General features: G+C 55.4%; 1 protein-coding gene and 1 long non-coding RNA gene across 9 annotated transcripts in view; one reads left to right on the forward strand and one right to left on the reverse strand.

Annotated features, from left to right (window-relative positions):
- LOC139029786 (uncharacterized) overlaps window positions 1-23,794 on the forward strand; it is a 41,473-nt gene extending 17,679 nt beyond the window's left edge. For 2 of the 4 annotated variants that reach the window (XR_011481985.1, XR_011481986.1), the window contains exons 2-5: window positions 2,741-2,911; window positions 3,037-7,672; window positions 16,518-16,646; window positions 22,189-23,245. This is a non-coding gene — a long non-coding RNA (uncharacterized lncRNA). Of the gene's footprint in view, window positions 1-2,740; window positions 2,912-3,036; window positions 7,673-16,517; window positions 16,647-22,188; window positions 23,246-23,506 lie in introns of those variants that run through there. The other 2 variants (XR_011481988.1, XR_011481987.1) reach the window with 2 other exon arrangements.
- Window positions 1-27,542, reverse strand: LOC110124627 (leukocyte immunoglobulin-like receptor subfamily B member 3). Of its 5 annotated transcripts, XM_070450280.1 has the most exons (11): window positions 6,309-6,422; window positions 6,117-6,152; window positions 5,657-5,941; window positions 5,223-5,525; window positions 4,703-5,014; window positions 4,192-4,494; window positions 2,802-2,918; window positions 1,761-1,803; window positions 1,646-1,683; window positions 1,421-1,473; window positions 1-1,005 (listed from the first exon to the last, which is right to left on the reverse strand). In XM_070450280.1, exons 1-11 carry the CDS (start codon window positions 6,340-6,342, stop codon window positions 859-861), a joined length of 1,671 nt encoding a protein of 556 aa, XP_070306381.1. In that variant the 5' UTR covers window positions 6,343-6,422; the 3' UTR covers window positions 1-858. The 5 variants fall into 5 exon arrangements, with proteins under 5 accessions (XP_070306381.1, XP_070306382.1, XP_070306380.1 ...); XM_070450281.1 differs by lacking the exon at window positions 4,703-5,014; XM_070450279.1 differs by lacking the exons at window positions 4,703-5,014; window positions 5,223-5,525; window positions 5,657-5,941; window positions 6,117-6,152; window positions 6,309-6,422 and adding exons at window positions 26,003-26,314; window positions 26,522-26,824; window positions 26,955-27,542.

Consider the following 27,542-nt stretch of genomic DNA (forward strand, 5'->3'; position numbering starts at 1 on the left):
TAATTTTGATAAATTTTATTTTTGAGAGTTTGGTCTGTGTCATCTACATTTTCTATTATAATAGCATAAAACTGTCCTTCAATGAAGTGTTTGTCTTTCTAAAGTCTGAAGGACCTGCCGTAGTGTCCTGACGACGGTAAAGCAATGCCTTCTCTTTTTGACTTGCTCATTGTGCCTAGGATGTGTAAGTGTGATCCACGTTCTAAAGGATGACGCTATCTGGCTTTTCTGACTCTCCTCTCCTTTTTGTCTGTCTTCGGTAGTAGCTGCCCTTGTCATTGTTGTTTCCCTCTTCCTGCCTTCATTTGGAGTAGTTTGCTGATCTTTTTCAAAATCACTGATAATTGAGAAGTCTGTTGCCTTCTTTATAAGATATGAGGATATTAATTATCTTTTTTAAGGAAACTGAAACACGCCGTTCAGTCTTTAGTGACTTGTTTATTTGCGGCTGTGCTGGGTCTTCCCTGCTGTGCGTGGGCTCGCTCTGGCTGCAGCGAGTGGAGGCTGGCGCCTGGCTGTGCACGGCCTGCTCGCGCGCTGGCTCCTCGCGAGGAACACCGGGTCTGGGCACAGGGCTTGGGCAGCAGCTGTGCCCCTCGGCTCAGCTGTCCGGCAGCCAAGGGGGTCAGACCCGCGTTCCCTGAATTGGCCGGCAGATTCTTAACTGCTGGGCCACTGGGGGTCCAGGATGCTGCTTCTGAGGGTTGACCCGAAAGGGTCCCGGGGCCCCAGGTGGTCTGTTAGGAGCCCAGGGACTGGCTGCTGGTCTTTAGGTGATCTCCACTGCTGGCTGCTCCCGTGCCTCCTGGGGTCCCTGAGATCTGGTCCCTGGAGCCTGGGGTCCAGGTCCTTCCTGGGCTAGTGAACGGCGAGAGCAGCGTACTCACTGGGCTCTGCTGGGGGCTCCCCCACCGGGGGGCCGGGGGGTGCAGCCGTCCCCCTTCTGACAGTCGAGTGGTTCAGCTGGGCGTAGGTCACATCCTGGGGGGCTTCGGACGTGGCAGCCTGCGGGAGAGGGGGGAAGGTGTGTGAGATGGGGTGCCTGGGGGCCCAGAGACGAGGGATCCATGTGCTGTGCGTCTGTCCATCCTTCCTGTGCCCGCACTCCCATGCCCTTTGCTGGGGGGTGAAGGAGGGGGGCCTGGGGTGTGCGGGCGGTCCACTGATGCACGTGTCCTCTTGAGACCTGGGGCTGCACCCCCACACCAGAAGTTCAGCCAGAGGACACGGAGCTGGGAAAGGCGCCCCGAAGGAGGGGCCGTGAGGTCACAGGGCAAGGGGAGGCTGGGGTCACGGCAGGCAGGAAGGAGGGGTCAGGGTGGGCGCGGCTGGAGCTGGGGTGTGAGCACAGCGATGCGTGCGCTGGGCTGAGTTTGGCACCAGGAGGTCTGTGGTGGACGGACGGGAGCAGGGGTCTCACCCGGTGGTCCAGCTGCAGCCCCACCTCAGACTGTGCGTCGCTCACGGCAGCATCTGAAGCAGAGCAGGGGGACAGCTGGGCGGGGTTCCGAGAGCCTCAGGGCTGGAGCCCCCGCCCTGCACCCCGGGGTGCGTGCTGTGTGGTCCCCCACCCTTCTGAGCGTCCCCCCACTGCCTCCAGAAGTCTCTGTGCCCCCCACCGCGGGCCGCCGCCTCTCCTGCTCACAGATGGCCTGGTCCTGGGTGTCCGTGGCTGGGCTGGAGCTGAGGAGGAGATGCTGTGTCAGGGGGAGAAGGTGGGGTGCTGTGGGGGGCTCTGGGGGTGTCGGAGCGGGGGTTACCTGCTCTGCGGGCCTCTGTCCTCAGGCCCTTGGTCTGCGGCCCCTGTGGGAGGTTGGAAGTCAGCCTCGGCCTGGGCTGGGTCCCAGGACAGAGGCTCTGCCCCCGGGGATGTGGTGACCCCGCCCTCCACGTGGGATTCTGGAGGAGAGGAGGCAGCCTGGGCTCGTGGTGCGTGTTTCAGTTCATGACGTTGAGAAGGAGGGAAATGGCTAGTGCACGTGGGCTGACAGTGGGTGTTTTTTTCCACTAGATTTTTAGATTTGAGAACTGGAAAAATTTTTTAATGAAATATCATTGATTTATAATATAGTAGTTTCAGGCATACAACATATGATTCAATGTTTTTATAGGTTATACTCCATTTAATGTTATTAAAAAATAATTGCTACATTCCCTGTGCTATCCAGTGTATCCTTCTTATTTATTTTGTACATAGTAGTCTGTGTCTCTTAGTTCATACCCCTCCTCTGCCCGTCCCCCACTGGTAACCATTATATCAAGGAGTCTGTTTCTGTTTTGCATATACATGCCTTTCTATTATTTTCCAGATTCAGTATGTACAAATGATGTCATAAAACATTTACCTTTCTCTGACTCATTTCAGTAAGCATGATACTCTCTAGGTCCATGTATGCTGTAGCAAATGGCAGAGTTTCCTTCTTTTCACGGCTGAGTAAGATTCCATTGTATGTATATGTGGGTACACACACACACAGACACACCACATTTTCTCTATTCATTCATTTCTTGCTGGACATTTGTGTTGCTGACATACCTTGGCTATTGTAAATTGGCTATATGAATATTGGAATGTTTGTATCTTTTTTTTGTGTGTGTCTTTTCAAATTAGTTTTCATTTTATTCAACCATATACCCAGCGATGAATTTGCTGGATCATATGATAATTCTGTTTTTAGTTTTTAAGGACCCTCCATACTGTGGAAAAAAAATATTTAAGCTGACTGTTCCCATGTCCTAGGTTTCCCTTTGGCTGATGCCCTAAGGCCTCCAGGGAGCCAGTCACCCCATTCCGTACTCACCCGAGTTCCTGCGTCTGTCCCGACCCCGGTGTCGGAGGAAGAGGAAGAGGAGGACCAGGAGCAGCAGGACGAAGGTCACCGAGGCCCCGATGAGGACACTCGGGTACCAGGTGAGGCCTGGGGCACCAGAGACGTCTGAGTGAGCCAGCGATGCCGTTTGACTGAGCACCTGCTCTGTGCGGACTCCTGCTGGGGTCTGTGCCTCCATCTCCAACCCATCCCACCCGTTTTACAGGCGAGGAAACTGAGGCACAGAGACGGAGATCACGGCCCTGGTGACCCAGCCTGGACGGGGCAGAGCCGGGACTGGAACCAGGGCCGTGGGCGCCCTGAGCGCCTCCTGAGCTGGCCCCCAGGAGGACACCAGCTTCCTGCTCTGGGGGCCCCTCGCCTGAGGGGGCTGCCCGAGGGTCTCAGCTGGAGCTGAGGGTCCTCCCTGGTCCCCGCCCCTCAGCGGGGGCGGGGGGAGGGGCGGGCTGCGTGAGGGGCCTCTGGGTACCCCCCCCACGCCATCACCGCGCTGCAGCGGAGGGGACAGGTCCCACCGTCACCTCCTCGCCCGATGGGGCCACACCCAGGTCAGAACCCGGGTGTCTACAGTCTGGGCCACGGGCCTCTCCTTTTACTCTGGGAGAAGCTGAGGCCCACGCCCGGGCGTGGTGAGGGTGAGGGGGTCCTCATCAGAGTCTCCAGAGGCGCCTGAACCGGGGGCAGATTCAGCCTGTCCCCGGGACCCTCGACCACCTCCCCAAGAGCCTGCTCCCCTCTCTGCGGGCCTGACCCGCTGAGGGTGGGCACTGATCCCTGGAGACCCTGGGGGTCAGCAAGGGGGTGGGGGTGGGGCTTCCCCCCTCCGCAGGCCTGCTCCCCCAGGCTGAGCGACCCCCTCCCGGCCCATGGCCCTTCACCCAGCAGCCCGGAGCCCCTGCAGCCTGTGCTTCCCGTTGCCCCCTCAGCATCTCTGCTCCACCCCCAGCGAGTCTTGATGACCTGAGTGGGTATTAGATCTTCCGACTCCCACACCGCCCTGGGGCAGGCTGTCTTCCCTGAGCATAGAGCCCTGAGACTCCCCAGTTGTTGAACTGGGGCCCGAGGGTGGGGGCTGGGCCCATGGGTGCTGGGAATGAGCCCAGGAAGGGGTGGGCTGGGCTGACCCGGGGTCCCCACCTCACTCCCCTCTGCCCTGCACGGGCCTGTGGGCTCCCTGAGACCCTCCCACTGCCCCCCTGCCCCTCCGGGACCCCAGTGTGTGAGGAAGGGGCGGGGTGCGGGCTCCGAGGCCCCTCCCTCGGGGGGCCCCTCCCTCAGCGCCCCCTCCTCCATGACCTCCGGGGCCTCCCAGGGCACAGAGCCCCGAGCTGCTGAGTCAGACGGACAGACGGGGCCTCACCTGAGACCAGGAGCACCAGGGGCTCACTGGGCTGTGACAGCAGGTAGGAGTCTATGCTGAGTGCGCGGTAGCACCTGTAGGTGCCCCCGTGGGCCGAGCTCACAGGACTCAAGGAGAACTCGGCCTGGAACCGCCCGTCTTGGTACGTTGAGCGCAGACGCAGGGGGCGATGGGCTGCCCCCTCCTGGGACAGAAGGAAGGTGCCCGTCCAGTCTCCTGACTGACACAGCAGGGTCACGTTCTCCCCCGGGGCCACCGAGGGGCCCGGCCGCGCCGAGAGGGAGGGTCTGTCTCTGAGCAGTCCTGCAGAGAGGAAGGGGGTGCGGGCCCGGCCCTGGTTCTGAGCGGGACTCCGCGGCCTCTCTGGACCCTCAGCGCCGTCTCTGTTTCTCCAGTCTCCCCCTCCCCCACCCCGTCTCTCTGTCCCCTCCCTGGGACCCCTCCCCCTGGTCCCAGCATCACCCCTGGGGCTCCCCGGTGGGGCCTGTGCAGAGTCTGGCCCCCGACTGACCCGCTGGCCCCTCAACTGCCACCAGGAGCTCCAGGGGGTCACTGGGGGCCGACCACTCGGAGGAGAGGCCGTGTCCACCGTAGCATCTGTACCGGCCCCCGTGGACGGTGCCCACTGGGCCCAGGGGGAAGTCGGCCTGAGAGAGCCCCCCCTGGGCCCTCCGGGCAGGGCGCTGGGGGAGGTCCCGGCCCCCCTCCTTGGCCAGAGCGAATCTGGCGTAGCCCATGTCAGAGCGACACTGAAGGGTCAGGTTCTGTCCAGAGGTGACGACAGGGCCCTGTGGGGTCAGGAGGGACGGCTTCCCAGACAGCCCTGGGGAGAGACAGGCGCCGGGTTGTTGGGACCGCGTCCCCCGTGGACGCCCTTCCCGGCCCAGCCCCAGGCCTCGCCGTCTCTGTCTGTGTGTCTGTCCTCTGAGCACCACGCTCTCTCCCCCCGTCACAGGGGCTCCCCTGGGAGCAGAGACCCCAGTACGTTGTCTTGTCTGCACAAATGTGGGGTCAGGAAGGGACTTCCTCACCTGAGACCAGGAGCTCCAGGGGGTCGCTGGGGGCCGACCACACCTGGGGGGTGTCCCTGTTAAAGCCGTAGCATCTGAAGGTCCACCCATGTCCGGGGCTCACGGGGCCCACGGGGAACAGGGCCTGGGTCTGCCCGTTGGGGCTCCGCTGTCCATCCAGAGTCCGAGAGGACTCATTTTCTCCTTCCTTGGTCAGAAGGAACCTGTTAAATCCCCAGTAGGAGCCACACTGCAGGGTCACGTTCCCTCCCGAGGTCACCACAGGGCTCGGCAGGGCTGAGAGGCTGGGTTTGTTGTAAAGTCCTAGGAGAGAAGGAGGCAGCTGGATCTGTGGGGCTCTCCCCTGCCCCCCAGGGCTGGGCTGTGAGAGGCACATCCCCTGAGAGCAGACCCCCTCCCGAGGGCAGAGCCTGAGGCCCCCGAGAGTCTCTCACCTGTCACCACCAGCTCCAGGGGCTCACTGCGCTCTGACCAGAGAGTTCCCCTGAGATAGTAGCACTGATAGCGCCCTGCATACTGATCAGTCATCAGTGAGATGGAGAACTTGGCCTTGTCCCCGGGCTCCAGGGGTTTCTGTCTGTCCCAGGGGACTGAGCTTCCCTCTTTATCCAGATGGAACTCCTGGGCCCCTAGGGGCCCCTGACACCAGATGGTCACGGGGCTCTCCCAGGGGACCACAGAGCCCGGCTCAGCCCAGATGGTGGGTTTGAGGGGAGCCCCTGGAAGGAAATCAGAGGCGGGCTCACCAGGGGTCTGCCCCCAGGCCCTGGCTCTCAGCCCAGACCTCCCAGACTCCCCCTCTATGAGCCCTGAGCTGCCCTCCCCCTCCTCAGGGCCTGGGGGTGACCCTTGTCCCCACGAGAGGAGGGAGCTGGGCCCTGGGGACAGACTCACCAGCCTGCACCTGGGTCCTCAGGCCCACACTCAGCCCTGGAAGAGAGAGCCCTGTGAGAGGTCTGCCCTCAGCTCTGAGCAGCGCCTCTCGTCCCCGGGAGCCTCCTGGGCCCTGGGGTCCCCTGATGGAGCAGGCTGGCTGGGGGGGGGGGTCCCTCCAGTCCAGGGCTCCCCTGCCCCTCCTCATCTCACCGAGGCAGAGCAGGGCGGGGAGGGTGGGGGCCATGGCGTCTCCTCCCTGCGGTCCAGGCCGTGAGGATGGAGGAGACCTGGGTGCCCTCCAGACAGACAGAGCACAGGGTGTGTCCTCTCCAAGGCTGGGGCTTCCTGTCACGCGGTTGTCATATCAGCCTCCCCGCAGGAAGGGGAACAGCCTCTTCTTGAAAGCCTGGTGTCGTCCCCATGACAGTCCCAGTGTGTTCCTGAGACGCCCCTTCCAGATGAGGATGGCCAGGCTCCTTCCCTCTGCGAGCCTCGCCTCGGGGTCTGCTTCCTCCTCTGCCCCTCCATCAGCAGGTCCCTGGGGTTCCTCACTGTGGCCGGGTCACCAGGCCCTGGAGATGCTTCGGGGAGGATGCCGGCTCCTGCTGCCCTTGGGGCTGAGATCCCCAGAGACGCGTCGTTTTTTAATTGGAGGATGGTTCCTCACAGCATGGTGCTGGTTCTGCCGCACATCACCATGGACGGGCCACATGTGTCGCGTGGCCCTCCCTCTGGAACCCCCCCACCCGTCTAGGCTGTCACAGACGCCTGTGTGGGCTCCTGAGTCACACGGCGCGTCCCCGGCGCTGTGTTTCACACGTGCTCTGTGTGTGTTTCCATGCTGCTCTATTCCGCACACCCTCTCCTTCCCCGGTGTGTCCACAAGTCTGTCCTTTATGAGGGACACACGTTCAGCATCTCCCTGGGGCTCAGTGGAGTCCGCGTGGCCGAGAGCCCAGAGGAGACGCGCAGGGAGTCAGGAAGGAAACTGACTCCTCCCCTGCCCCGGAGTGGGGATCCCCCCATCACAGCCCCCTTCAGGGGCGTCTCTCTTTACCCCATCACCGTCCAGCCCACCTTCCTGGGAACAAGCCCCCGGGGGCTTCCTGCCTCCTCGGGGCCCCGGGGTCCTTGGGCACAGGCTCCTCCGGTCTTGCCATCACCTGCAGGCTTTCGGGGGTGTTGATTGGGGTCAGAGCTCTCACTGTGGTGGGAACAGATGTTCCTATAAACGTGAGCCCGCTGCTCATGGCACCTGGAGCGACGGTGCCCTTTCTCTGCGCCTGAGCTTCCTCCTCTGCATGTTGTCCCGAACCCCAGCCCTCAGAGGGGCCGTGGGCTCTTGCTGCCGTCCTCACGGTTAATTTCCAGACGAGGTGACAGGAGAGGGTGGACGTGACGGGCTGCTGGCTCAGACTGCACCCAAGGGGGCGAGTGTGGTGCCCACCCAGAGCCTCCCCTGCTCCTGACGCTGAGATGTGCTCCTGGAGAGTGTTTCTGCAACACGAAACCACAGACAAGTGCGGAAGAAAAGTTCCCCAAATGGAGAGGGAACCACAGTGAAGCGGGGAGAGGTAGGCGGTGTGGCCCCGGCAGCGGGAATCATCTCGGGGTCAGAGGGAGGTCCACCCGTGTGGACACAGAGAGGGACCCATCCTCACAGAAACATAAAGGGAGGCAAGCATGTGGATTATTTTGTAGAAGAACAGGCTGTGAGGCGAGCAGAAGTAACGCCGTGGCAGGCAGTTTAGATTAGGAGTAGGCCTTCCTACTTCTGGGTGGTAAGATTTATCAGGCCACCTGGATACAACCAATCAGCTTAACACTGACCGCTGTTTGCCAATTAGGAATGGGGCAGAAACCCCCGGGAATGTCCTGTGAGCGCCAAAAGTTTTGAGTGTGTTTGACCAATGAAATTGCTTTGTAGGGATCGGGTGGAGAGGGAGGTGGGAGGGGGGACCGGGATGGGGAATACATGTAAATCCATGGCTAATTCATTTCAATGTATGACAAAACTACTGTAATGATGTAAAGTAATTAGCGTCCAACTAATAAAAATAAATGGAAAAAAAAAAAAAGAAATTGCTTTGCAAACTTGTAACCAATCCGCTTAAACCAACTACCAACTGCTTATGCCCACCGTATAAATTTGTATAACAGCTTGGGCTCCGGGCTCTGTGACCCCGCACCACTGTGTTGGATGAGGCAGGAGCCCTGACTCGAGTCAGCAATAAACTTCCCTTTTTGCGAGTTACATTGCCTTGGAGACCTTCTCTCTTCCCGCTCGGGGATTCGGACATTGAGCATGACATTTGGGGGCTCATCCGGGATCCCTTGACCGGGGGAAGAGAACACTTCCAGGACAGAGGGGAAGGATAGATAATAGCACCGGTGCTCAGGCAGGAACGTCTAGTGTAAATCCGAGGCCCTGCTGGGAAGCAGGAACGTATCTGGCGCAGGAGAAAGCTTCCTATAGAGGGTTGGGAACGGACTGGACGTTCCAGCCGGTGCAAGACCGAGGCCAGTGAGCGCGCTGGAAGGCAGCTGGCTCTGCGGGAAGGAGAGTTCCTCTCCTGAGCCCGAGTCTGGTGAGCAGTGGACGCCATTCGGTAAGGTGAACCTAGTACTGGGGGGCAAGAAAACTCAGGGGCCCCGAAAACCCAGCGCTGTGTTGTCGGCCGACGTTTGTCTGTCCGTGTGTTTGTCTTCAGCTCTCCGTGTTTGTGTGTGTGCCAGCATTGTCTCTGGTCTCATTCTCTTCTGGTGCATCGTTCTCTTCTCTCTTTTCTGACTTATTCTCCTTTTACACCCTGGCGGACTCTGAAGGCCCTACAATAAGTGAGCCTAAACTCTCCTTTAACATCCTTAACTGAGGACGTGGCCTAAAATTCTTTGTGTGGGCACGGGTCAGGCACTTAAAGGCCATTAGGGCACCTGCCACTTGAAGACTCCCATGAGAGGATAAGGGGGTCATGGAACAGGCTAGAAGCCCCTAGGGTGCCCGCCCCCAGCAAGAAAACTTCCGTGCAATGACGCAGGCACATAAACAGTTCCAGAAGCATACCATAAGCCCTACCTCTTGGCCGCCACCACTCCCGGTAGGATTTTTGGTGTTCGTTCTCAGTGACTTCTTCTCTCTCTCTCTTCCCTACCATTTATTCTTTGACCATGGGTCAGGGGGAATCTACTCCACTTTCCCTCATGACTGACCACTTTTCGGATTTCAGGTCCAGGGCCTATAACTTGTCTTTGCTAGTCAAGAAAAGTAAATTAATAACCTTTTGCTCTGCAGAGTGGCCCACCTTCCAGGTTGGATGGCCTCCGGAAGGCACCTTCCAACCGTCCATCATACAGGCTGTGAAGGAGAAGATTATGGCTCCGGATCCCTGGGGCCATCCGGATCAGGTTCCCTATGTCATGGTTTGGCAGGATCTAGTGGAAGATCCGCCTAAGTGGTTAAAACCTTTCATTCACAAACCTCCTAGCTCTTCTAATTCACAGGTCCTGGTGATGAAGACCCCCCCGGAGAAAACCAAAAAGAAAGAGGACCCAAAACTAGTCTTTCAGGAATCATCTTGTCCAAACCTGATAGACCTAGAAACGGAGATGAGGCCTCCGCCTTATGTGCCCTCCTTGCAATTCCCTCCGAGGAGAGAAGCTCCCACGGGTGAACCGAGAGGATTAAGAGGGCCAACGGGAACCGACCATGAGGGGGGACCGGCGTTGGGGACCCGGGGGAGAACTAGGGGAGATAGGGGTGGGCAAGACCCTGGGGACCCAGAGTTACCTTCATCCACTGTTCAGGCGCTCCCCATCCGAGTGGGACCAGCTAACCTGGACGGAGAGTGAACCTATCAGTACTGGCCCTTTTCCACGAGTGACCTGTACAATTGGAAGACCCAAAACCCTCCTTTCTCAGAGAAGCCCCAAGGCCTCATTGGCCTCTTAGATTCCATTTTGTTCACTCACAACCCCACCTGGGACGATTGTCAGCAGCTGTTACAGGTGCTCTTCACCACAGAAGAACGGGAGCGAATCCTGGCAGAGGCGCAGAAACGGGTCCCGGGGGCCGACGGGAGGCCAACCGCCCAGCCTCATCTCATGGACGAGGGGTTTCCTCTGTTGCGGCCTAACTGGGATTTTGAGCGGGTGGAAGGTAGGGAGCGTCTCCGAGTGTACCGCCAGACTCTGATGGCTGGCCTGCGGGCTGCAGCTAGGAAGCCGACAAATCTGGCGAAGGTAAATTTAGTAAGGCAAGAGCCCACTGAGAGCCCGGCAGCCTTCCTAGAGAGGCTGATGAAAGCTTTCAGGCAATATACACCTATGGACCCCCAGGCTGAGGAGTCACACGCTGCAGTTCTGTTAGCGTTTGTGAATCAGGCAGCCCCAGGTATTAGGAGGAAATTACAAAAGATAGAGGGATTGGGAGAACAGACAGTACAGAATTTACTGAAAGCAGCTGAAAAGGTATTTAATAATAGGGAGACCCCAGAAGAAAGGGAAGAACGAATTCGACGGGAGGAAAGGGAATCAGCTGAGAAGATCAGGAAGGAAGATAGAGAATATAGAACGAGGGAAAACCGGAAGAACCAGGGGGAGCTAGCCCAGATTCTTTTTGCGGGGTTGAAGGCCGGAACAAAATTGAGGGAACCTCGAGACCCCTGGACGAGAGAAAAAGAGAAACCAAAGAGGCAGGCCCTAAAGAAAGATCAGTGCGCCTACTGCAGAGAACAGGGGCACTGGAAAAACGAGTGCCCTAAGAGGGACCTGAGGAGAGGTACGACCCAGAGAGAGAGAATCTGCCCTGGAACTCGAGTTCTATATGCGGGGGAAGACGGGGACTGGGGAGTCAAGGCTCGGCACCCCTCCCCGAGTCCTGGGTAACCATACATGTGGAGGGGAAACCCATTGGCTTCATGGTGGATACTGGCGCCCAACACTCTGTTTTAAATCAAAAACTCGGACCAATGTCTAAGAAAACCAGCTTGGTGCAAGGAGCCACGGGGACAAAAAGATATTGTTGGACCACAGAATGGAAAGTAAATCTGGGGACCCACCAGGTGTCCCATTCGTTTTTGGTGATACCAGAATGCCCAGCCCCTCTACTTGGGAGAGACTTGTTGACTAAAGTTAATGCTCAGATCCATTTTGACCCTGGGGGAATGTCAGTCACGGATGGACTTGGACAGCCGAGGCATGTCTTATCCCTAGCCTTAAGGGATGAATACAGACTTTTTGCACCTAAACCCTCAGAGGTCATAGCACCAGATGTACAACCGTGGGTCCATAAATACCCGTTGGCCTGGGCAGAAACGGCAGGAGTGGGACTGGCCAAACAGAGACAAAGATGGGTGGTACTGAGATCAAAACAACAACCTGATATTGCCTGCCACCCTGGGTCATCACCTGTGTGAACACCTGCACACAACTACCCTAACACTTCTCCAGACGGCCTGCCTGAGGTTCCCTCGACAAAATGCAACTGTACGAGAGATAATTCAGGCTTGCAAAGCATGCCAGCTGATGAGGGCAGAGAAGAAGCAGCACATGGGAACGAGGTACTGAGGGGAAAAGCCAGGGCAACACTGGGAGATAGATTTCACTGAGGTAAGGCCAGGCAAGTACGGGTATCGCTATCTGTTGGTTCTGGTAGATACCTTCTCAGGGTGGGTAGAAGCCTTCTCCACTAAGGGAGAGACAGCAATAGTGGTTGCTAAAAAGATCTTAGAAGAGATAGTGCCTAGGTACGGGCTGCCAGTGACTGTGGGCTCTGATAACGGACCTTCCTCTGTGAGCCAGATTGTACAAGGGCTGGCCCAAGGTCTGGGGACAAAATGGAAGTTACATTGTGAATATAATCCCCAGAGCTCAGGACAGGTTGAGAGAATGAATTGGACCCTGAAAGAAACTTTGACAAAGTTGGCAATAGAGACTGGCGGGGATTGGGTGACTCTCCTTCCCTTCGCACTCTTTTGGGCGCGTAACACCCCTTATAAGACATGGCAAAAATTGAATTGTGCCAGAGGTTGGGGGTTGGTGGATTTGTTCACATACTGGGCTAACCCCATGTTTAAATGTGAAGGTTTTTAACCAGAGTCAAGAATTCTGTGTCTTGGTTGCTGTGATGCCAAAAATCTTATACCACTCTGAAGAGGTTATGTACTCACATTGGGACCGGGAAATGCTAAGACAAAAGAGAGAGCCAATCAGTGCGATCACCATAGCAACCTTGTTCAGTCTTGGGCTGGCAGGAGCAGGGACAGGAATAGCTTCACTATCTCTGCAAGGCCAATGGCTTTCCTCCCTGCGAGCCGCTGTAGATGAAGATATAACTCGCATAGAAGAATCAGTCAGTCACTTGGAGAAGTCTTTGACTCCCTTGTCTGAGGTGGTCTTGCAGAATAGGAGAGGATTAGACTTGATTTTTCTCCAACATGGGGTCTGCGCGGCTCTGGGAAAAGAATGTTGTTTCTATGCAGACCATCCGAGAGTGGTAAGAGAATCTATGGCAAAAGCGAGAGAGGGACTGGCGCAACGAAAGAGGGAACGGGAAGCCCAGCAGAGATGGTTTGAGTCTTGGTTTCAACGCTCCCCCTGGCTGACCACCTTAATTTCTACCCTCCTGGGTCCACTTATAGTCCAGTGGCCCAAATGGAAAAGAGGAAGATTCCTTTACTTGAACAACAGACAGGGGGAATGTGAGGTGAGCAGAAGTAACGCCGTGGCAAGCAGCTTAGATTAGGAGTAGGCCTTCCTACTTCCGGGTGGTAAGATTATCAGGCCACCTGGATACAACCAATCAGCTTAACACTGACCACTGTTTGCCAATTAGGAATGGGGCGGACACCCGTGGGAAAGTCCCGCGCGCGTGCATGAAAGTTTTGAGTGTGTTTGACCAATGAAACTGCTTTGCAAACTTGTAACCAATCTGCTTAAACCAACTACCAATGGCGTGTGCTCACCCTATAAGTTTGTGTAACAGCTGGGGCTCGAGGCTCTCTGACCCCGCACCACTGCGTTGGATGCGGCAGGAGCCCTGACTCGAGTCAGCAATAAACGTCCCTTTTTGGGAGTTGCATTGTCTTGGAGATCTTCTCTCTTCCCGCTCGGGGATTCGGACATCGGGCATAACACAGGCAGTTACTGAAAAGAGTCAAACATTTTCGACGTGAACGATCCAGTAGATTCAACACGTTAAAAAAAGTCAGGCAGTCAGGAAGACAGCTGAGCGGCCACATGCAAAGGTGGAGTATAGCATTGAGGAAATGTTCCGGAATGCAGCAGAGAGAGCAGAAATGGCAATTCAGGAGAGGCGGGACTGTGCTGAGGGCCAGTGTGGTGTCTGTTGTGTCAGATGCGAAGAAGCTCACGACAGACAGCAGTGGCTGAAGACAGGAATAACGGAGCCTCCTTTCCTGAGGAGAACCGACCTGGGGAGGGCTGGGGCACGTGTATGTACACGTGACACCCGAGGGCGGCCCTGCTGGGCCCGTGACTGAGACTCGGCGCTCCTTACTGAGGGTTAGGGTTCGATCAGGGGTCAGGGATCCAGACACGGCACACTTCGGCCAAAGACCCCGCACCCTGCAACGGAGAGCCTGCGTGCCGCAGCTGTCAACAGGTGGGCTAATTCACTACATATTCAAAAGTAGCATCTGTATCTTGACCTTTCATATAGAGAAACTGAAGGTTAAATTTAAAAAGTATTTCCTACTGAAACGTACAATTTGAAACAGTTTATTCTAACTAAATTTCAATTGAAAAAAAAAAAAAAATCAAGGCAGACCGGACTGACGCCCTAAATATGTCCTGAAAGTACTTCCTATAGAAAACGCAGATCATCAAGAGAATGAGCAGCCCCACTAGAAGCAGACTGCCCCCCACCAAAAGGGGGCGCTAAAGGATACTGGCAATTTCAAAGAATGCTCAAACTACCGCACAATTGCACTCATCTCACATGCTAGTAAAGTAATGCTCAAAATTCTCCAAGCCAGGCTTCAGCAATACGTGAACTGTGAACTTCCAGATGTTCAAGCTGGTTTTAGAAAAAGAGGAACCAGAGATCAAATTGCCAATATCTGCTGGATCATCAAAAAAGCAGGAGAGTTCCAGAAAAACATCTACTTCTGCTTTATTGACTATGCCAAAGCCTTCGACTGTGTGGATCACAATAAACTGTGGAAAATTCTGAAAGATGGGAATACCAGACCATCTGACCTGCCTCTTGAGAAACCTGTATGCGGGTCAGGAAGCAACAGTTAGAACTGGACATGGAGCAACAGACTGGTTCCAAATAGGAAAAGGAGTACATCAAGGCTGTATATTGTCACCCTGCTTATTTAACTTATATGCAGAGTACATCATGAGAAACGCTGGGCTGGATGAAGCACAAGCTGGAATCACGATTGCCGAGAGAAATATCAATAACCTCAGATATGCTGATGACACCACCTTTATGGCAGAAAGTAAAGAGGAACTAAAAAGCCTCTTGAGGAAAGTGAAAGAGGAGAGTGAAAAAGTTGGCTTAAACCTTAACATTCAGAAAACTAAGATCATGGCATCTGGCCCCATCACTTCATGGGAAATAGATGGCGAAACAGTGGAAACAGTGTCAGACTTTATTTTTTGGGGCTCCAAAATCACTGTGGATGGTGACTGCAGCCATGAAATTAAAAGACGCTTACTCCTTGGAAGGAAAGTTATGACCAACATAGATAGCATATTAAAAAGCAGAGACATTACTTTGCCAACAAAGGTCCGTCTGGTCAAGGCTATGGTTTTTCCAGTGGTCATGTATGGATGTGAGAGTTGGACTATAAAGAAAGCTGAGCATTGAAGAATGGATGCTTTTGAACTGTGGTGTTGGAGAAGACTCTTGAGAGTCCCTTGGACTGCAAGGAGGTTCAACCAATCCATCCTAAAGGAGATCAGTCCTGGGTGTTCATTGGAAGGACTGATGCTGAAGCTGAAACTCCAGTATTTTGGCCACCTCATGCGAAGAGTTGACTCATTAGAAAAGACCCTGATGCTGGGAAAGATTGAAGGTAGGAGGAGAAGGGGATGACCAAAGATGAGATGGCTGGATGGCATCACCGACTCGATGGGCATGAGTTTGAGTAAACTCCAAGAGTTGGTGATGGACAGGGAGGCCTGGCATTCTGCAATTCATGGGGTTGAAAGAGTGGGACACGACTGAGTGACTGAACTGAACTGAAAGGATACTGGAGCAATGTCATCAGGAAGAGTTCCCGTGAGTCGGAGTACTTGCAAGGGGTGGAAGCCAGAGCTTCATGCAGAGCACATCCCCAGCTTCCAGGAGCTTTGGCACCGCTGCCACTATAGGCCGTGCCTCAGCCTCTCACCTGCCAGGTCCTGAGAGAGAAGGAGGGCCCTGGGGGCCTGGACTCCTTAACCTTGACAAGCATTTTCCTCTCCTAGTACTTGAGTCACATGCTTGATTGAAAACAGGAAGTGTTCTCAAGTAAGTTGATAAAAAGAGAATGAGCGTGAAAGATGGCTTTTCCAGAGGTGCACGTTCTTAGATGCTGACAGTTTTCACACGGGAAGCAATACTCAGAGATGGCAGAGAGACAGTGAGGTGCAACAGAGAGGAACGCGTGGCCGAAATGAGCTTTGGAAAATTACACAGACACACACTTGCACGCACAAACACACCCACACGTGTGCACAGAGACGTGCGCACGCCCACACACGTGTATACGAGTACCCAGGGTTCAGTGATGTACCGTTAGAACACTGTCTTTTCTAGAGGAGGAGGAGAATGCATACATGTTCAGAAATAAAAATGTAAAACGTATTTTAAGCATGAGAGCAAGCGCCTAAGATCAGAAATGGAATAACTCCCCAGTGCCTGGTGTAATTAAATGAAAGAAAACCCTTTCAGTTCTCCTGAGGTATAATTGACAAAAACTGTATCTGTTTCACAAGCACAGCTTGACGTTCTGATTTCTGTCTACGCTGTGAAATAGGTACTGCAGTCATGCTAATCATAATTAGCGTGTCCATCAGCTCCAGCAGATCACCGAGGTCTGCTCCCTCTGAGCAGGATTGAGTCTACACCAGAGCATGGTCAGCTCTAGTCACGTCGCTGCCCATCAGGTCTCCAGGACTTACTCGCGGCGTCCCTGAAACGTCGTTCCCCGTGACCCACACCTCCCCGCTTACCCCGGCTCCTGGCCTCTGGTGACTACCATTCTCTCTGTTTCTCGGAGTCTGTTTTAGATTCCACAGGTCAGGGAGCTCCTGCTGCGTTTCCCCGCCTGTCTGCCTTACTTTACGGCATAATGTCCTCCGGCTTCACCCATGTCGTCTCAAAAGGAGGGATTCCCTTTTTTAAAGGCTGAGTGAGACTCCATTGTGTGCGTATGGCATTTTCTGTGTGCCTTTATCTCTTGACAGACAGCCAGGTTGTGGCCGCGTCCTGCTACCGGGAACAACGATGCAGAACATGGGTGCAGAGACGTCTGTGAGGTCCTGGCTGCATCTTCTTTGGATACAGACCCAGGAGTGGAATTGCTGGATTGCATGGTAGGTAGTTCTAGATTTAGAATTTGAGGAAACTCAACACTGTTTTCCACAGTGGCTGCACCGACTGTGTCCCCAGCGACCACGCACAAGGTTCTCTTTTTTCTGCGTTTGGCAGCACGTGTTGTCTTTGTCTTTTTCCTAGCAGTCAAATGTCTCTAACACGTGCATTTGCCGGGAGCCGGCACAGGAGATCCCGCCCATGACAAGGCCATGAGGGAGAAAACCTGACAGGCAAGGAGGATCAGGTTTTCAGGGGTTTCGAAAAGGCCAGCTCACGAGATCCCACTCATGACAAGGTCACGAGGAGAAATCCTGACAGGCAAGGTGGATCAGGTTTTCAGGGATTTCGAAAAGCTGCCCCCAGCGCTCACCTTAAAGATGCTATCTGTCTTTCTGATGCCTGCCTCAATGGACTACTCCCTAATTTCTGTGACACAGGCAGAAGGCCTTCCCCGATCTCTTCCCAAATAAGAATCAATTTAGAACTTTAATCAATAAGTTTCCCAGGTGGTGGTATTTTATGAGATCATCCACGGTGAAAGGAGTGTTTTAATTTAAACTCCTTTGCTGGTAGTTTGTTAGCCAAATGCATTTATGTCCTTGGTACTAATATGCATGATTGCTTATAATATCCTAATCATAAAATAGCATGAAGAACCTGATTATATAGAAGCCCTAATAGACACAGAGCATTTTTGAGGGGTGAAGGAGTCCTATTAGATAACATAAGAAAAATTATTCTAAAGGTGGTTATTGGGTTGACGTTTGCTTGCTGTGTTTTGCTTGCTGTGTTTTTACTCTTAATGTGCTAACGTTGTGTTATGGAAACCATTGTTAATATAGTTAAAGATCTAGAGAAATAAGAACTTAGCCTTAGTGTGGTACCAATGAGATGGTTGTTAATTGTCAGCCAGGAGTGCTAGGCAGAGGCTGCCTCACTGAAGCCGCAGAGTCTGTGTGGGGTAAACTTCTTAGATAAACGCAACTGACAACTTCTGCAGAAGGATTAATTTTTGTGTTAACAAGGTTATACTTCTACTCTGTACTGTTGCCCTATGAGACTGCTACCTTTCAGTTAAGGTTACCAGAGAAACAGAAAATAGGTTTCCATTCACCTGACTTGCATAAAATGTTAATAGGCCCCAAGGCCAGAAGATAATATACAAGACCCTCATAAACAAAGAAGTATGCAGAAAACACCCTGGTTTCGTGAAGAACAAGCTGATGTAATGTCAAACTATCTTCCCATTAGAAATGTACTAATTTAGGGTATAAAAGCCACAATAAAAAATAAAGCATTGCCAGACTCTGCCAGACCCTGCAAACACCCCTGTCTGGTCATTCTCTCTCTCTCTCTCTCTCTCTCTCTCTCTCTCTCTCTGTCTCTTTCTCTCTCTCTCTCCCTCACAGACTTGGCCCTATCAAGGCTAGTCTCACGTGTCTTCTCTCTCTCTCGCCAATGCCATTCATCCTGAGGGTGCCCCCTGGATCCTGCCAAGGCTGGACCCCAGCATGCAGTGACATCTCACTGGCTCTGATGTGTGCTCCCCTGAGGACTGGTGGATGTTGAGCACCTTCCCACGTCCTGTTTGGTCGTCTGGGCATCGTCTTTTGAGACACACCTGTTCAGGTCCTTTGCCCGTTTAAAGACCGGTGGTTGTTACTTTGCGTTGAGTTGAGTGAGCTCCTTGTGTATTGGAGAAGTAGCCCCTTATCAGACGTGTGGTTTGCACACGTCTTCTCCGTTGCGTCCATTGCCTTTCCTGTGACCGTCTCCTGTGCTGGCAGGAGGTTTTATTTGCCGACCCCCCGGGTCTGTCTCTGTCTTTGCTGCCCGTGCTTTTGGTGCCATATCCACAGAACGCTTGTCCACACCCATGTCACGAAGGCCCCCCCTGTGTTTCCTTCTGGTTCTTTCATGGTTTGAGGCCCTGTGTTTAAGTCTCTGCTGTGTTTTGAGATGATTTCACATGTAGTGTGAGCTGAGGGTCCAGCTTCCCCCTCCTGCCTGCTGTCATCTCGCTCTTCCAGCACCGTTTCTTGAAGGCACTGTCCGTTCCCGTTCTGTGTTCTGGGCACCTTGTGGAAGATCAGTTCACTGAGCTGCTTTGGGACAATTGTCTTCCATAATAAGGTGCCGGGGTCCAGCCTCGGCAGGATCCAGGGGGTACCCTCGGGATGAACGGCATTGGCGAGAGAGAGAAAAAGAGAGAGAGAGAGAGAGAGAGAGAGAGAGAAGACACGTGAGACTAGCCTTGATAGGGCCAAGTCTGTGAGGGAGGGAGAGAGAGAGAGAGAGTGACCAGACGTGGGGTGCAGAGTCTGGCAGAGTCTGGCAATGCTTTATTTTTTACCATAGCTTTTATACCCTAAGTTAGTACATTTCTAAGGGGAAGATAGTTTAACATTATGTCAGCTTGTCCTTCACGAAACCAGGGTGTTTTCTGCATACTTCTTTGTTTATGAGGGTCTTGTACATTATCTTCTGGCCTTGGGGCCTATTAACATTTTATGCAGGTCAGGTGAATATAAACCTATTTTCTGTTTCTCTGGTAACCTTAACTGAAAGGTAGCAGTCTCATAGGGCAACAGTACAGAGTAGAAGTATAACCTTGTTAACACAAAAATTAATCCTTCTGCAGAAGTTGTCAGTTGCATTTATCTAAGAAGGTTACCCCACACAGACTCTGCGGCTTCAGTGAGGCAGCCTCTGCCTAGCACTCCTGGCTGACAATTAACAACCATCTCATTGTTACCACACTAGGGCTAAGTCCTTATTTCTCTAGATCTTTAACTATATTAACAATGGTTTCTATAACACAACCTTAGCACATTAAAAGCAAAAACACAGCAAGCAAAACACAGCAAGCAAATTTCAACCCAAGAACCACCTATAGAATAATTTTTCTTATGTTTTCTAATAGGACTCCTTTACCCCTTAAAAAGGTTCTATGTCTATTAGGGCTTTTATATAATCAGGTTCTTTATGCCATTTTATGATTAGGATATTATAAGCAATCATGCATATTAGTACCAAGGGCATAAATGCATTTGGCTAACAAACTACCAGCAAAGGAGTTTGAATTAAAACACTCCTTTCACCCTGAATAATCTCATAAAATACCACCACCTGGGAAACTTATTGATTAAAGTTCTAAATTGATTCTTATTTGGGAAGAGATTGGGGAAGGCCTTCCTGCCTGTGTCAGAGTCCATTGAGGCAGGCATCAGAAAGACAGATAGCATCTTTAAGGTGAGAGCCAGGGGCAGCTTTTTGAAATCCCTGAAAACCTGATCTGCCTTGCCTGTCAGGCTTTCTCCTTGTGACCTTGTCATGGGTGGGATCTCGTGAGCTGGCCTTTTCGAAACCCCTGAAAACCTGATTTGCCTTGCCCATCAGGTTTTCTCCCTTACGGCCTTGTTAGGGGTAGGGTCTCGTGAGCTGACTTTTTTGAAACCCCTGAAAACCTGATTCGCCTTGCCCATCGGGTTTTCTCCCCCATGGCCTTTTTAGGGGTAGGGTCTCGGGTGTTGGCTCTCAGCAATAAGGGAGCTCTCAGATCTCCCGATTTCTTGCAGTCTCTGCGGCCTTGGGCAGAGTCACGGTTCCCGGTTCTCGATGTTTCTGTGGCTCTGCTTTGGTGTCTGTGCGCTGGGAGAAGCAGCCGCCTCCTCTCGGACTTATGGTGGGATTTTGCCCCAGCCCAGTTAGAGATGCTGGAGCCTTGGAGACGTCTTCTGTGGACCCGAGGCTCCCCGGCCCTCCCGTCTGGGGAGATGATGGTGTGCCCCCACCGTGTTGTGCCCCTGCCCTGAGGGAGAAGTCTGAGGACCCCGTCCTCCTCTAACCCCCGAGGCCGAGCTGGCCGCACAGAGCCCCGTCCCTTCTCTTCCTGCGTTGCAGCCCCATGTGTGTCTGCGGCCTGGAGCGCTCGTGAGCTGAGCAGTGAGGTGGTCTCTGAGGCCTGAGGTCCGCAGTGCCCCGGAGCCTGGGGATGTGGTGTGGCTTCACCCACTGTCCTCCCGGAGAGGATGGGGCCTGGGCCCAGGGGGTGTCCTCTCAGCGCTGAGCTGTGCTTGCCGGAGGGGAGACCGGGACACAGAACCAGCTCTGTTTATCCTTTCGAAGTGGTTCTTCTTGGTTTTCTGCTCATTTGAGGTGTGGCAGCTCACTAGCTGGATTCTGCAGTTTGCATAAAAGTCTTTTGGCCCAAATACTCCCGGTTTATGAGTGTGTCTGTGCGAGATGAGGGCTGGGAGTTCCCGACCTGCCATCTTGCGTAAAGCGCTGATTAAAATTTCTGAAATGTGTCATAGTGAGGCCAGAAATGGAAAAGAGAAAGGATAGTTAACTCGTCTGTGTGCTGCGTCGCTCAGCCGTGTCCGCCTCTCTGCGACCCCGTGGACTGCAGCCCGTCAGCCTCCTCTGTCCACGGGACTCTCCAGGCAGGAATGCTGGAGGGGGTTGCCACGCCCTCCTGCAGGGGACCGTCCCCACCCCGGGACGGAACCCAGGTCTCCTGTGTCTCCTGCACCGGCAGGCGGGTTCCTCACCAGCAGTGCCAGCTGGGACGTCCTGACAGCCCGCCTGCACACACAGGGAAGGAACGAGAAGAGTAGGCAGGCGTCTGGCGCCGTTTCTGTTGAGGGAAATGCAGTGACGGTAGGCTGCACGCGGGCCTCCCAGGCGGCTCAGGGGTAAAGAATCTGCCTGCCAGCGCAGGAGATGTAGGTCGATCCCTGGGTTGGGAAGATCCCCTGGAGAAGGAAGTGGCAACCCACCTCACTGATCTTGCCTGAAGAATCCCAGGGACAGAGGAGCCTGACGCGCTACTGCCCGTGGAGTCTCACAGAGTTGGACACGACTGACTACACACACACACACGCAGAGACTGCAGGCCCAGACCACACTGCCTGCCCCACTCCGCAGACCGGCGTGCTCCCTCCCTCAGTTCTGACAGCTTGTGTCTGCACTCTTTAGGGCTTTGTAAATGGAGTGTCATGTCCTCTGCATACGGGGCGGTTTTGCCTCTTTCCTGCCGCCAAGTTGCATCCTTGTTTCTTCTTGTCTGATTGCTATGACTGGACTTCCCGTAGTATGTTGAACACAAATGCTGAGAGTGGGCGTCCTTGTCTTGTCCCAGAGTTTTAGAAAGGCTTTCAGCTTTTTTTCTTTGAGTACTGTGTTGACTGTGTGCTTGTGATAAATAGCTTTTATTATGTTGAGATGTCTTCCCTCTGTACTCACTTTGGCGAGTTTTTATGATGAATGGATGTTGAATTTTATCAATGCTTTCCCTGAACTATTAAGATGACCATGTTGTTTTGTCCTTTCTCTTGTTGACGTGGTGATTCACATTGATTGATTTGCATATGTTGAATTATCCTTGTGACCCTGGTATGAATCCAAGTTGGTGTGTGATTCTTTTTGTGTGTTGTTGAATTCGGTTAGCTAATATTTTGTTGTGCATTTTGCATGTATTTTCATAAACAGCTTTGCTCTGTAACTTTTCTTTTTTGGTTGTGTCTTTGTCTGGTTTAGGTATCGGGGTGACGGTGGCTTCATAGAATGACTTTGGAGTGTTTCCTCCCCTTCAGTCTCCTGGAAGAGTTTGAAGAGGGCCAGGATAAGCTCCTCTTTGTCAGTTTGGTGGAACTCCTCCATGCAGCCACCCGGCTCTGGCCTTCGCTTTGCATGGAGTTTTTATTGGTACGTTACAGATTCTGTGTCACTTCCCGTGGCCACTCTGTTCAGGCTGTCTACGTCTTCTTGACTCAGTTCTGCCAGGCTTGTGTCTCTAGAGACGCCTGCATCCCTTCTAAGTTTGCTGTCAGATTGGTCAACACACAGTGGTTCTTAGTACTCTCTTATAAACTTTTGTATTTCTGAGGTATCAATTTTTAAAAAATCAATTATTAATTAGATTTGGCTGTGCAGGACTTCCCTGGTGGCTCAGATGGTCAAGAATCTGCCTGCAATGAGAGAAACCTGGGTTCGATCACTGGGTGGGGAAGATCCCCTGGAGGAGGGCAGGGCAACCCACTGCAGTATTCTCGCCTGGAGAATCTCACGGACAGAGGAGCCTGGCGGGCTACAGTCCATGGGGCCGCAGAGAGCCGGACATGCCTGAGCGAAAGAGGACAGTGCTGGGTCTTCCTGCGGCCCAGGGGCTTTTCCCATGTCGTGCTGAGCTCAGCACAGCTTTTCTCTTCGCTGCGGTGCCTGGGCTCCTCGTTTTGATGGTGTGTCTTGTCGCAGGGCAGGGCTCTGGGCCCGTGGGCTCAGCATTTGCGGCCCGTGTGGGATCTTCTCGCAGCAGGGGTGGAACCCACGTCCCCTGCATTGGCGGCTGGATTCTTACCCACCAAGCCACCAGGGGAACCTGGTAGCAGCTGTTGTTCCTCCTGTTTCATTTCTTATTTTATTTATTTGAGTCCCATGTTGTTGCCTTTTGAATTTGATGTGATGGGCTGGACTCCTACAGTTTTATTTCACTTATTCACCATTATGCTTGAAAACTGATCTGTGTTACTCTAGCAGTCCACCTTTGTGAATTTTTTGTATAAAATTCTGTTGCAGATATATACACCAAACCATTCATTTTGGTGAAAGTGATTTCTGTAACCTTTTCTACTGGGAACAACCCACGTGTCCACATTCTGCTTGCATGCTCGTGGCTCTGCACGCATCTTCCTCTAGGTTATGCAAGCGTGGACCAGCGCTGTGTCTCTACTTTTCACTGAGAATTGCTGCTGACTCTCCAGGTTGAGGGGGTGATGAGTACGCCTGCCCGTGATGTGCGGGATTCGTCAGAGTCAGCCTTGTCGCCTCCATCGTTTTCTCCTCCCCTCTCTCACAGATGAACTAGGAGGTGGGCATCTCATCTCAGGGAACCTGGGGCATGAAACTGAGGTGGAGACCATCCTATGTGACGCGTACTGCAAAGGACACATCTGTGCGCATGGGGCCATCAGTGGGGGCTGGCTGGACCAGACTCGCTCCTCTGGGAAAGCCAGCCTGCTCCTTCCTTCCCACCCGGCCTTCAGCACATTCACCCGGGCTCCTGGAGGTTGGCCACGGAGAGCGTTTGCACCAAAGCAGACACACAGTTCACACGCCTGGGCTCTTTAAGAATTTATTGCCTGATGATTGTGTCTGTGCTGGGTCTGTGTGCACAGGGGTGTGTCTGGTTGTGATGAACAGGGCTGCTCCCTCGCTGAGGCGTCTGGGCATCTGAAGCACTGGCCTCTCTGGCGGTGTGCGGGCTCCAGGATGTGCTGGCCTCAGTCACTGCGGCCCACAGACCCAGTTGCTCCTTGGCACGTGGGATCCCCCAGGATCACGGATTGAACCTGCGTCTCCTGCATTGACTGCCAGATTCTTCACCACCAGGGAAACCCCATATCGGTGCTCTTTACAAAACGATATATTCCTGAGCTCATTTACCAGCATAGCCCTGATTGTCACTTCTAGCACCAGGGATCCCATCGCACTGACAGTGTTTCTGGAGAAACTACACGGGTGTCATCTGACGAGGAGGGCAGGGCGTCAGGGGTCCAGGGGGTTCAGGGAAGAGTTCTGGATCCATCTGTTCCAGATGGGGCCCCACTTCCACCCATTTATTCAGTTACTTAAACGACGTTCTGTTTCTGAGAAGGGATGGAAGTCATTGCGCACACCAGAGACGGCAGGCCTGAACAATGAGGCTCATGTCGTCCAGGAGATCGGACAGAGCATGCGGGCCTGCAGGGTGAGGACCCGCCCCTGCCACTGGGATGCGCCTCGGGCCGGGAGTGGGAGGAGCCCGGAGTCGGGGCGTCCTCCCCGGGAGGGAGGGAGGGGGCCCTGTGAGCGGAGGTCGAGCCCCCAGCACCCCCTCCCCGGGACGCCCGGGCCTCCTCCTGCCCCCGCGGCGCGTCTCTCCCCCGGGGTCAGAGGCTCTTTCCAAGCTCCCGGGCCGGACGCTCGCGTCGGGGGCTGGGGCGCTCCGGAAGGTGCCGAGGGGCCCCGTGCTCAGCTCCGGGCCGCATCTCGGGATCCTCCGCTGTCGTGCCGAGCCTGGCAGAGCAGGACCCCGAGGAGCAGCAGGACTGAGGCCGCGAGGCCCATCCGGATGAGATTCTGCACCGCGTAATCTGGGGTGAGGGCGCACAGGTCAGCGCCGGCACAGGCACCCGCCTCCCGGGAGAGGACGCGGCCCCGAGCCCAGCCCCTGACGGGGACGCTGTCCTCGTCCTCACTCTGGGTCTGACCGCGGTGATGGGGGAGGGTGTCGGGGGCCCGAGGGTCCTGAAGGGAGGCTGTGGGTGGGCCGTGTCCTCCTCGGGGAGCCTCCCGGGGGCAGGATGGGGTGGGGGCTGGCCTGCTCCTCCCCAGACTGACCCCCCCCATCCCGCAGCCTCAGGCCCCTGCAGCCTGTGGCTCCTGCGCCATCTCTGCCTGACTCCCCGCCGGCCCTTGACGATCTGAGGGGCCTTGTCCACCCAGAGAATCTCAGAGCACGTTGGGGTGGGTTGTCTCCCGTGAGCACAGAGCCCCGTGACTCCCCAGTTGTTGAATTGGGGCCCGAGGGTGGGGGCTGGGCCCATGGGTCCTGGGAATGAGCCCAGGAAGGGGTGGGCCGGGCTGACCCGGGGTCCCCACCTCACTCCCCTCTGCCCTGCACGGGCCTGTGGCCTCCCCAAGACCCTCCGGGACCCCAGTGAGTGAGGACGGGGCAGGGGCGGGCTTCCAGGCCCCTCCGTCAGGGGGCCCCTCCATCAGCGCCCCCTCCTCCACGACCTCCGGGGCCTCCCAGGGCACAGAGCCCCGAGCTGCTGAGTCAGACGGACAGACGGGGCCTCACCTGAGACCAGGAGCGCCAGGGGCTCGCTGGGCCGTGACAGCAGGTAGGGCTCTGTGCCGAGTGCGCGATAGCACCTGTAGGTGCCCCCATGGGCCGAGCTCACAGGACTCAAGGAGAACTCGGCCTGGAACCGCCCGTCTTGGTATGTTGAGGGCAGGCGCAGGGGGCGATGGGCTGCCCCCTCCTGGGACAGAAGGAAACTGTCCGTCCTGTTTCCCGACTGACACAGCAGGGTCACGTTCTCTCCCGGGGCCACCGAGGGGCCCGGCCACGCCGAGAGGGAGGGTCTGTCTCTGAGCCATCCTGCAGAGAGGAAGGGGGTGCGGGCCCGGCCCTGGTTCTGAGCGGGACTCCGCGGCCTCTCTGGACCCTCAGCGCCGTCTGTTTCTCCAAGTCTCCCCCTCCCCCACCCCGTCTCTCTGTCCCCTCCCTGGGACCCCTCCCCCTGGTCCCAGCATCACCCCTGGGGCTCCCCGGTGGGGCCTGTGCAGAGTCTGGCCCCCGACTGACCCGCTGGCTCCTCTCCTGCCACCAGGAGCTCCAGGGGGTCGCTGGGGGCCGACCACTCGGAGGAGAGGCTGTGTCCACCGTAGCATCTGTACCGGCCCCCGTGGACGGTGCCCACCGGGCCCAGGGGGAAGTCGGCCTGAGAGAGCCCCCCCTGGGCCCTCCGGGCAGGGCGCTGGGGGAGGTCCCGGCCCCCCTCCTTGGACAGAGCGAATCTGGCGTAGCCCATGTCAGAGCGACACTGAAGGGTCAGGTTCTGTCCAGAGGTGACGACAGGGCCCTGCGGGGTCAGGAGGGACGGCTTCCCAGACAGCCCTGGGGAGAGACAGGCGCCGGGTCATTGGGACCGCGTCCCCCGTGGATGCCCTTCCCGGCCCGGCCCCAGGCCTCGCCATCTCTGTCTGTGTGTCTGTCCTGTGAGCACCACGCTCTCTCCCCCCTCACAGGGGCTCCCCTGGGAGCAGAGACCCCAGTACGTTGTCTTGTCTGCACAAATGTGGGGTCAGGTCGGGACTTCCTCACCTGAGACCAGGAGCTCCAGGGGGTCGCTGGGGGCCGACCACACCCGGGGGGTGTCCCTGTTAAAGCCGTAGCATCTGAACGTCCACCCGTGTCCGGGGCTCACGGGGCCCACGGGGAACAGGGCCTGGGTCTGCCCGTCGGGGCTCCGCTGTCCATCCAGGGTCCGAGAGGACTCATTTTCTCCTTCCTTGGTCAGAAGGAACCTGTTAAATCCCTGACGGGAGCCACACTGCAGGGTCACGTTCCCTCCCAAGGTCACCACAGGGCTCGGCAGGGCTGAGAGGCTGGGTTTGTTGTAAAGTCCTAGGAGAGAAGGAGGCAGCTGGATCAGTGGGGCTCTCCCCTGCCCCCCAGGGCTGGGCTGTGAGAGGGACATCCCCTGAGAGCAGACCCCCTCCCGAGGCAGAGCCTGAGGCCCCCGAGAGTCTCTCACCTGTCACCACCAGCTCCAGGGGGTCACTGGGGTCTGACCAGAGAGTTCCCCTGAGATAGTAGCACTGATAGCGCCCTGCGTGCTGCTCGGTCATCTGTGGGATGGCGAGCTGGGCCTTGTCCCTGGGTTTCAGTACTTTCTGTCTCTCCCAGAGAACTGTTCTTCCCTCTCTATCCAGACGGAACGCCTGGGCCTCCAGGATCCCCTGACACCAGATGCTCACGGGGCTCCCCCAGGGGACCACAGAGCCCGGCTCAGCCCAGATGGTGGGTTTGGGAGGAGTCCCTGGAAGGAAATCAGAGGTGGGCTCACCAGGGGTCTGCCCCCAGGCCCTGGCTCTCAGCCCAGACCTCCCAGACTCCCCCTCCATGAGCCCCGAGCTGCCGTCCCCCTCCCCGTGGCCTGGGGGTGACCCTTGTCCCCACAAGAGGAGGGAGCTGGGCCCTGGGGACAGACTCACCAGCCTGCACCTGGGTCCTCAGGCCCACACTCAGCCCTGGAAGAGAGAGCCCTGTGAGAGGTCTGCCCTCAGCTCTGAGCAGCGCCTCTCGTCCCCGGGAGCCTCCTGGGCCCTGGGGTCCCCTGACG

Source organism: Odocoileus virginianus, chromosome 20, assembly GCF_023699985.2.
Source record: "Odocoileus virginianus isolate 20LAN1187 ecotype Illinois chromosome 20, Ovbor_1.2, whole genome shotgun sequence".
Taxonomy (NCBI): domain Eukaryota; kingdom Metazoa; phylum Chordata; class Mammalia; order Artiodactyla; family Cervidae; genus Odocoileus; species Odocoileus virginianus.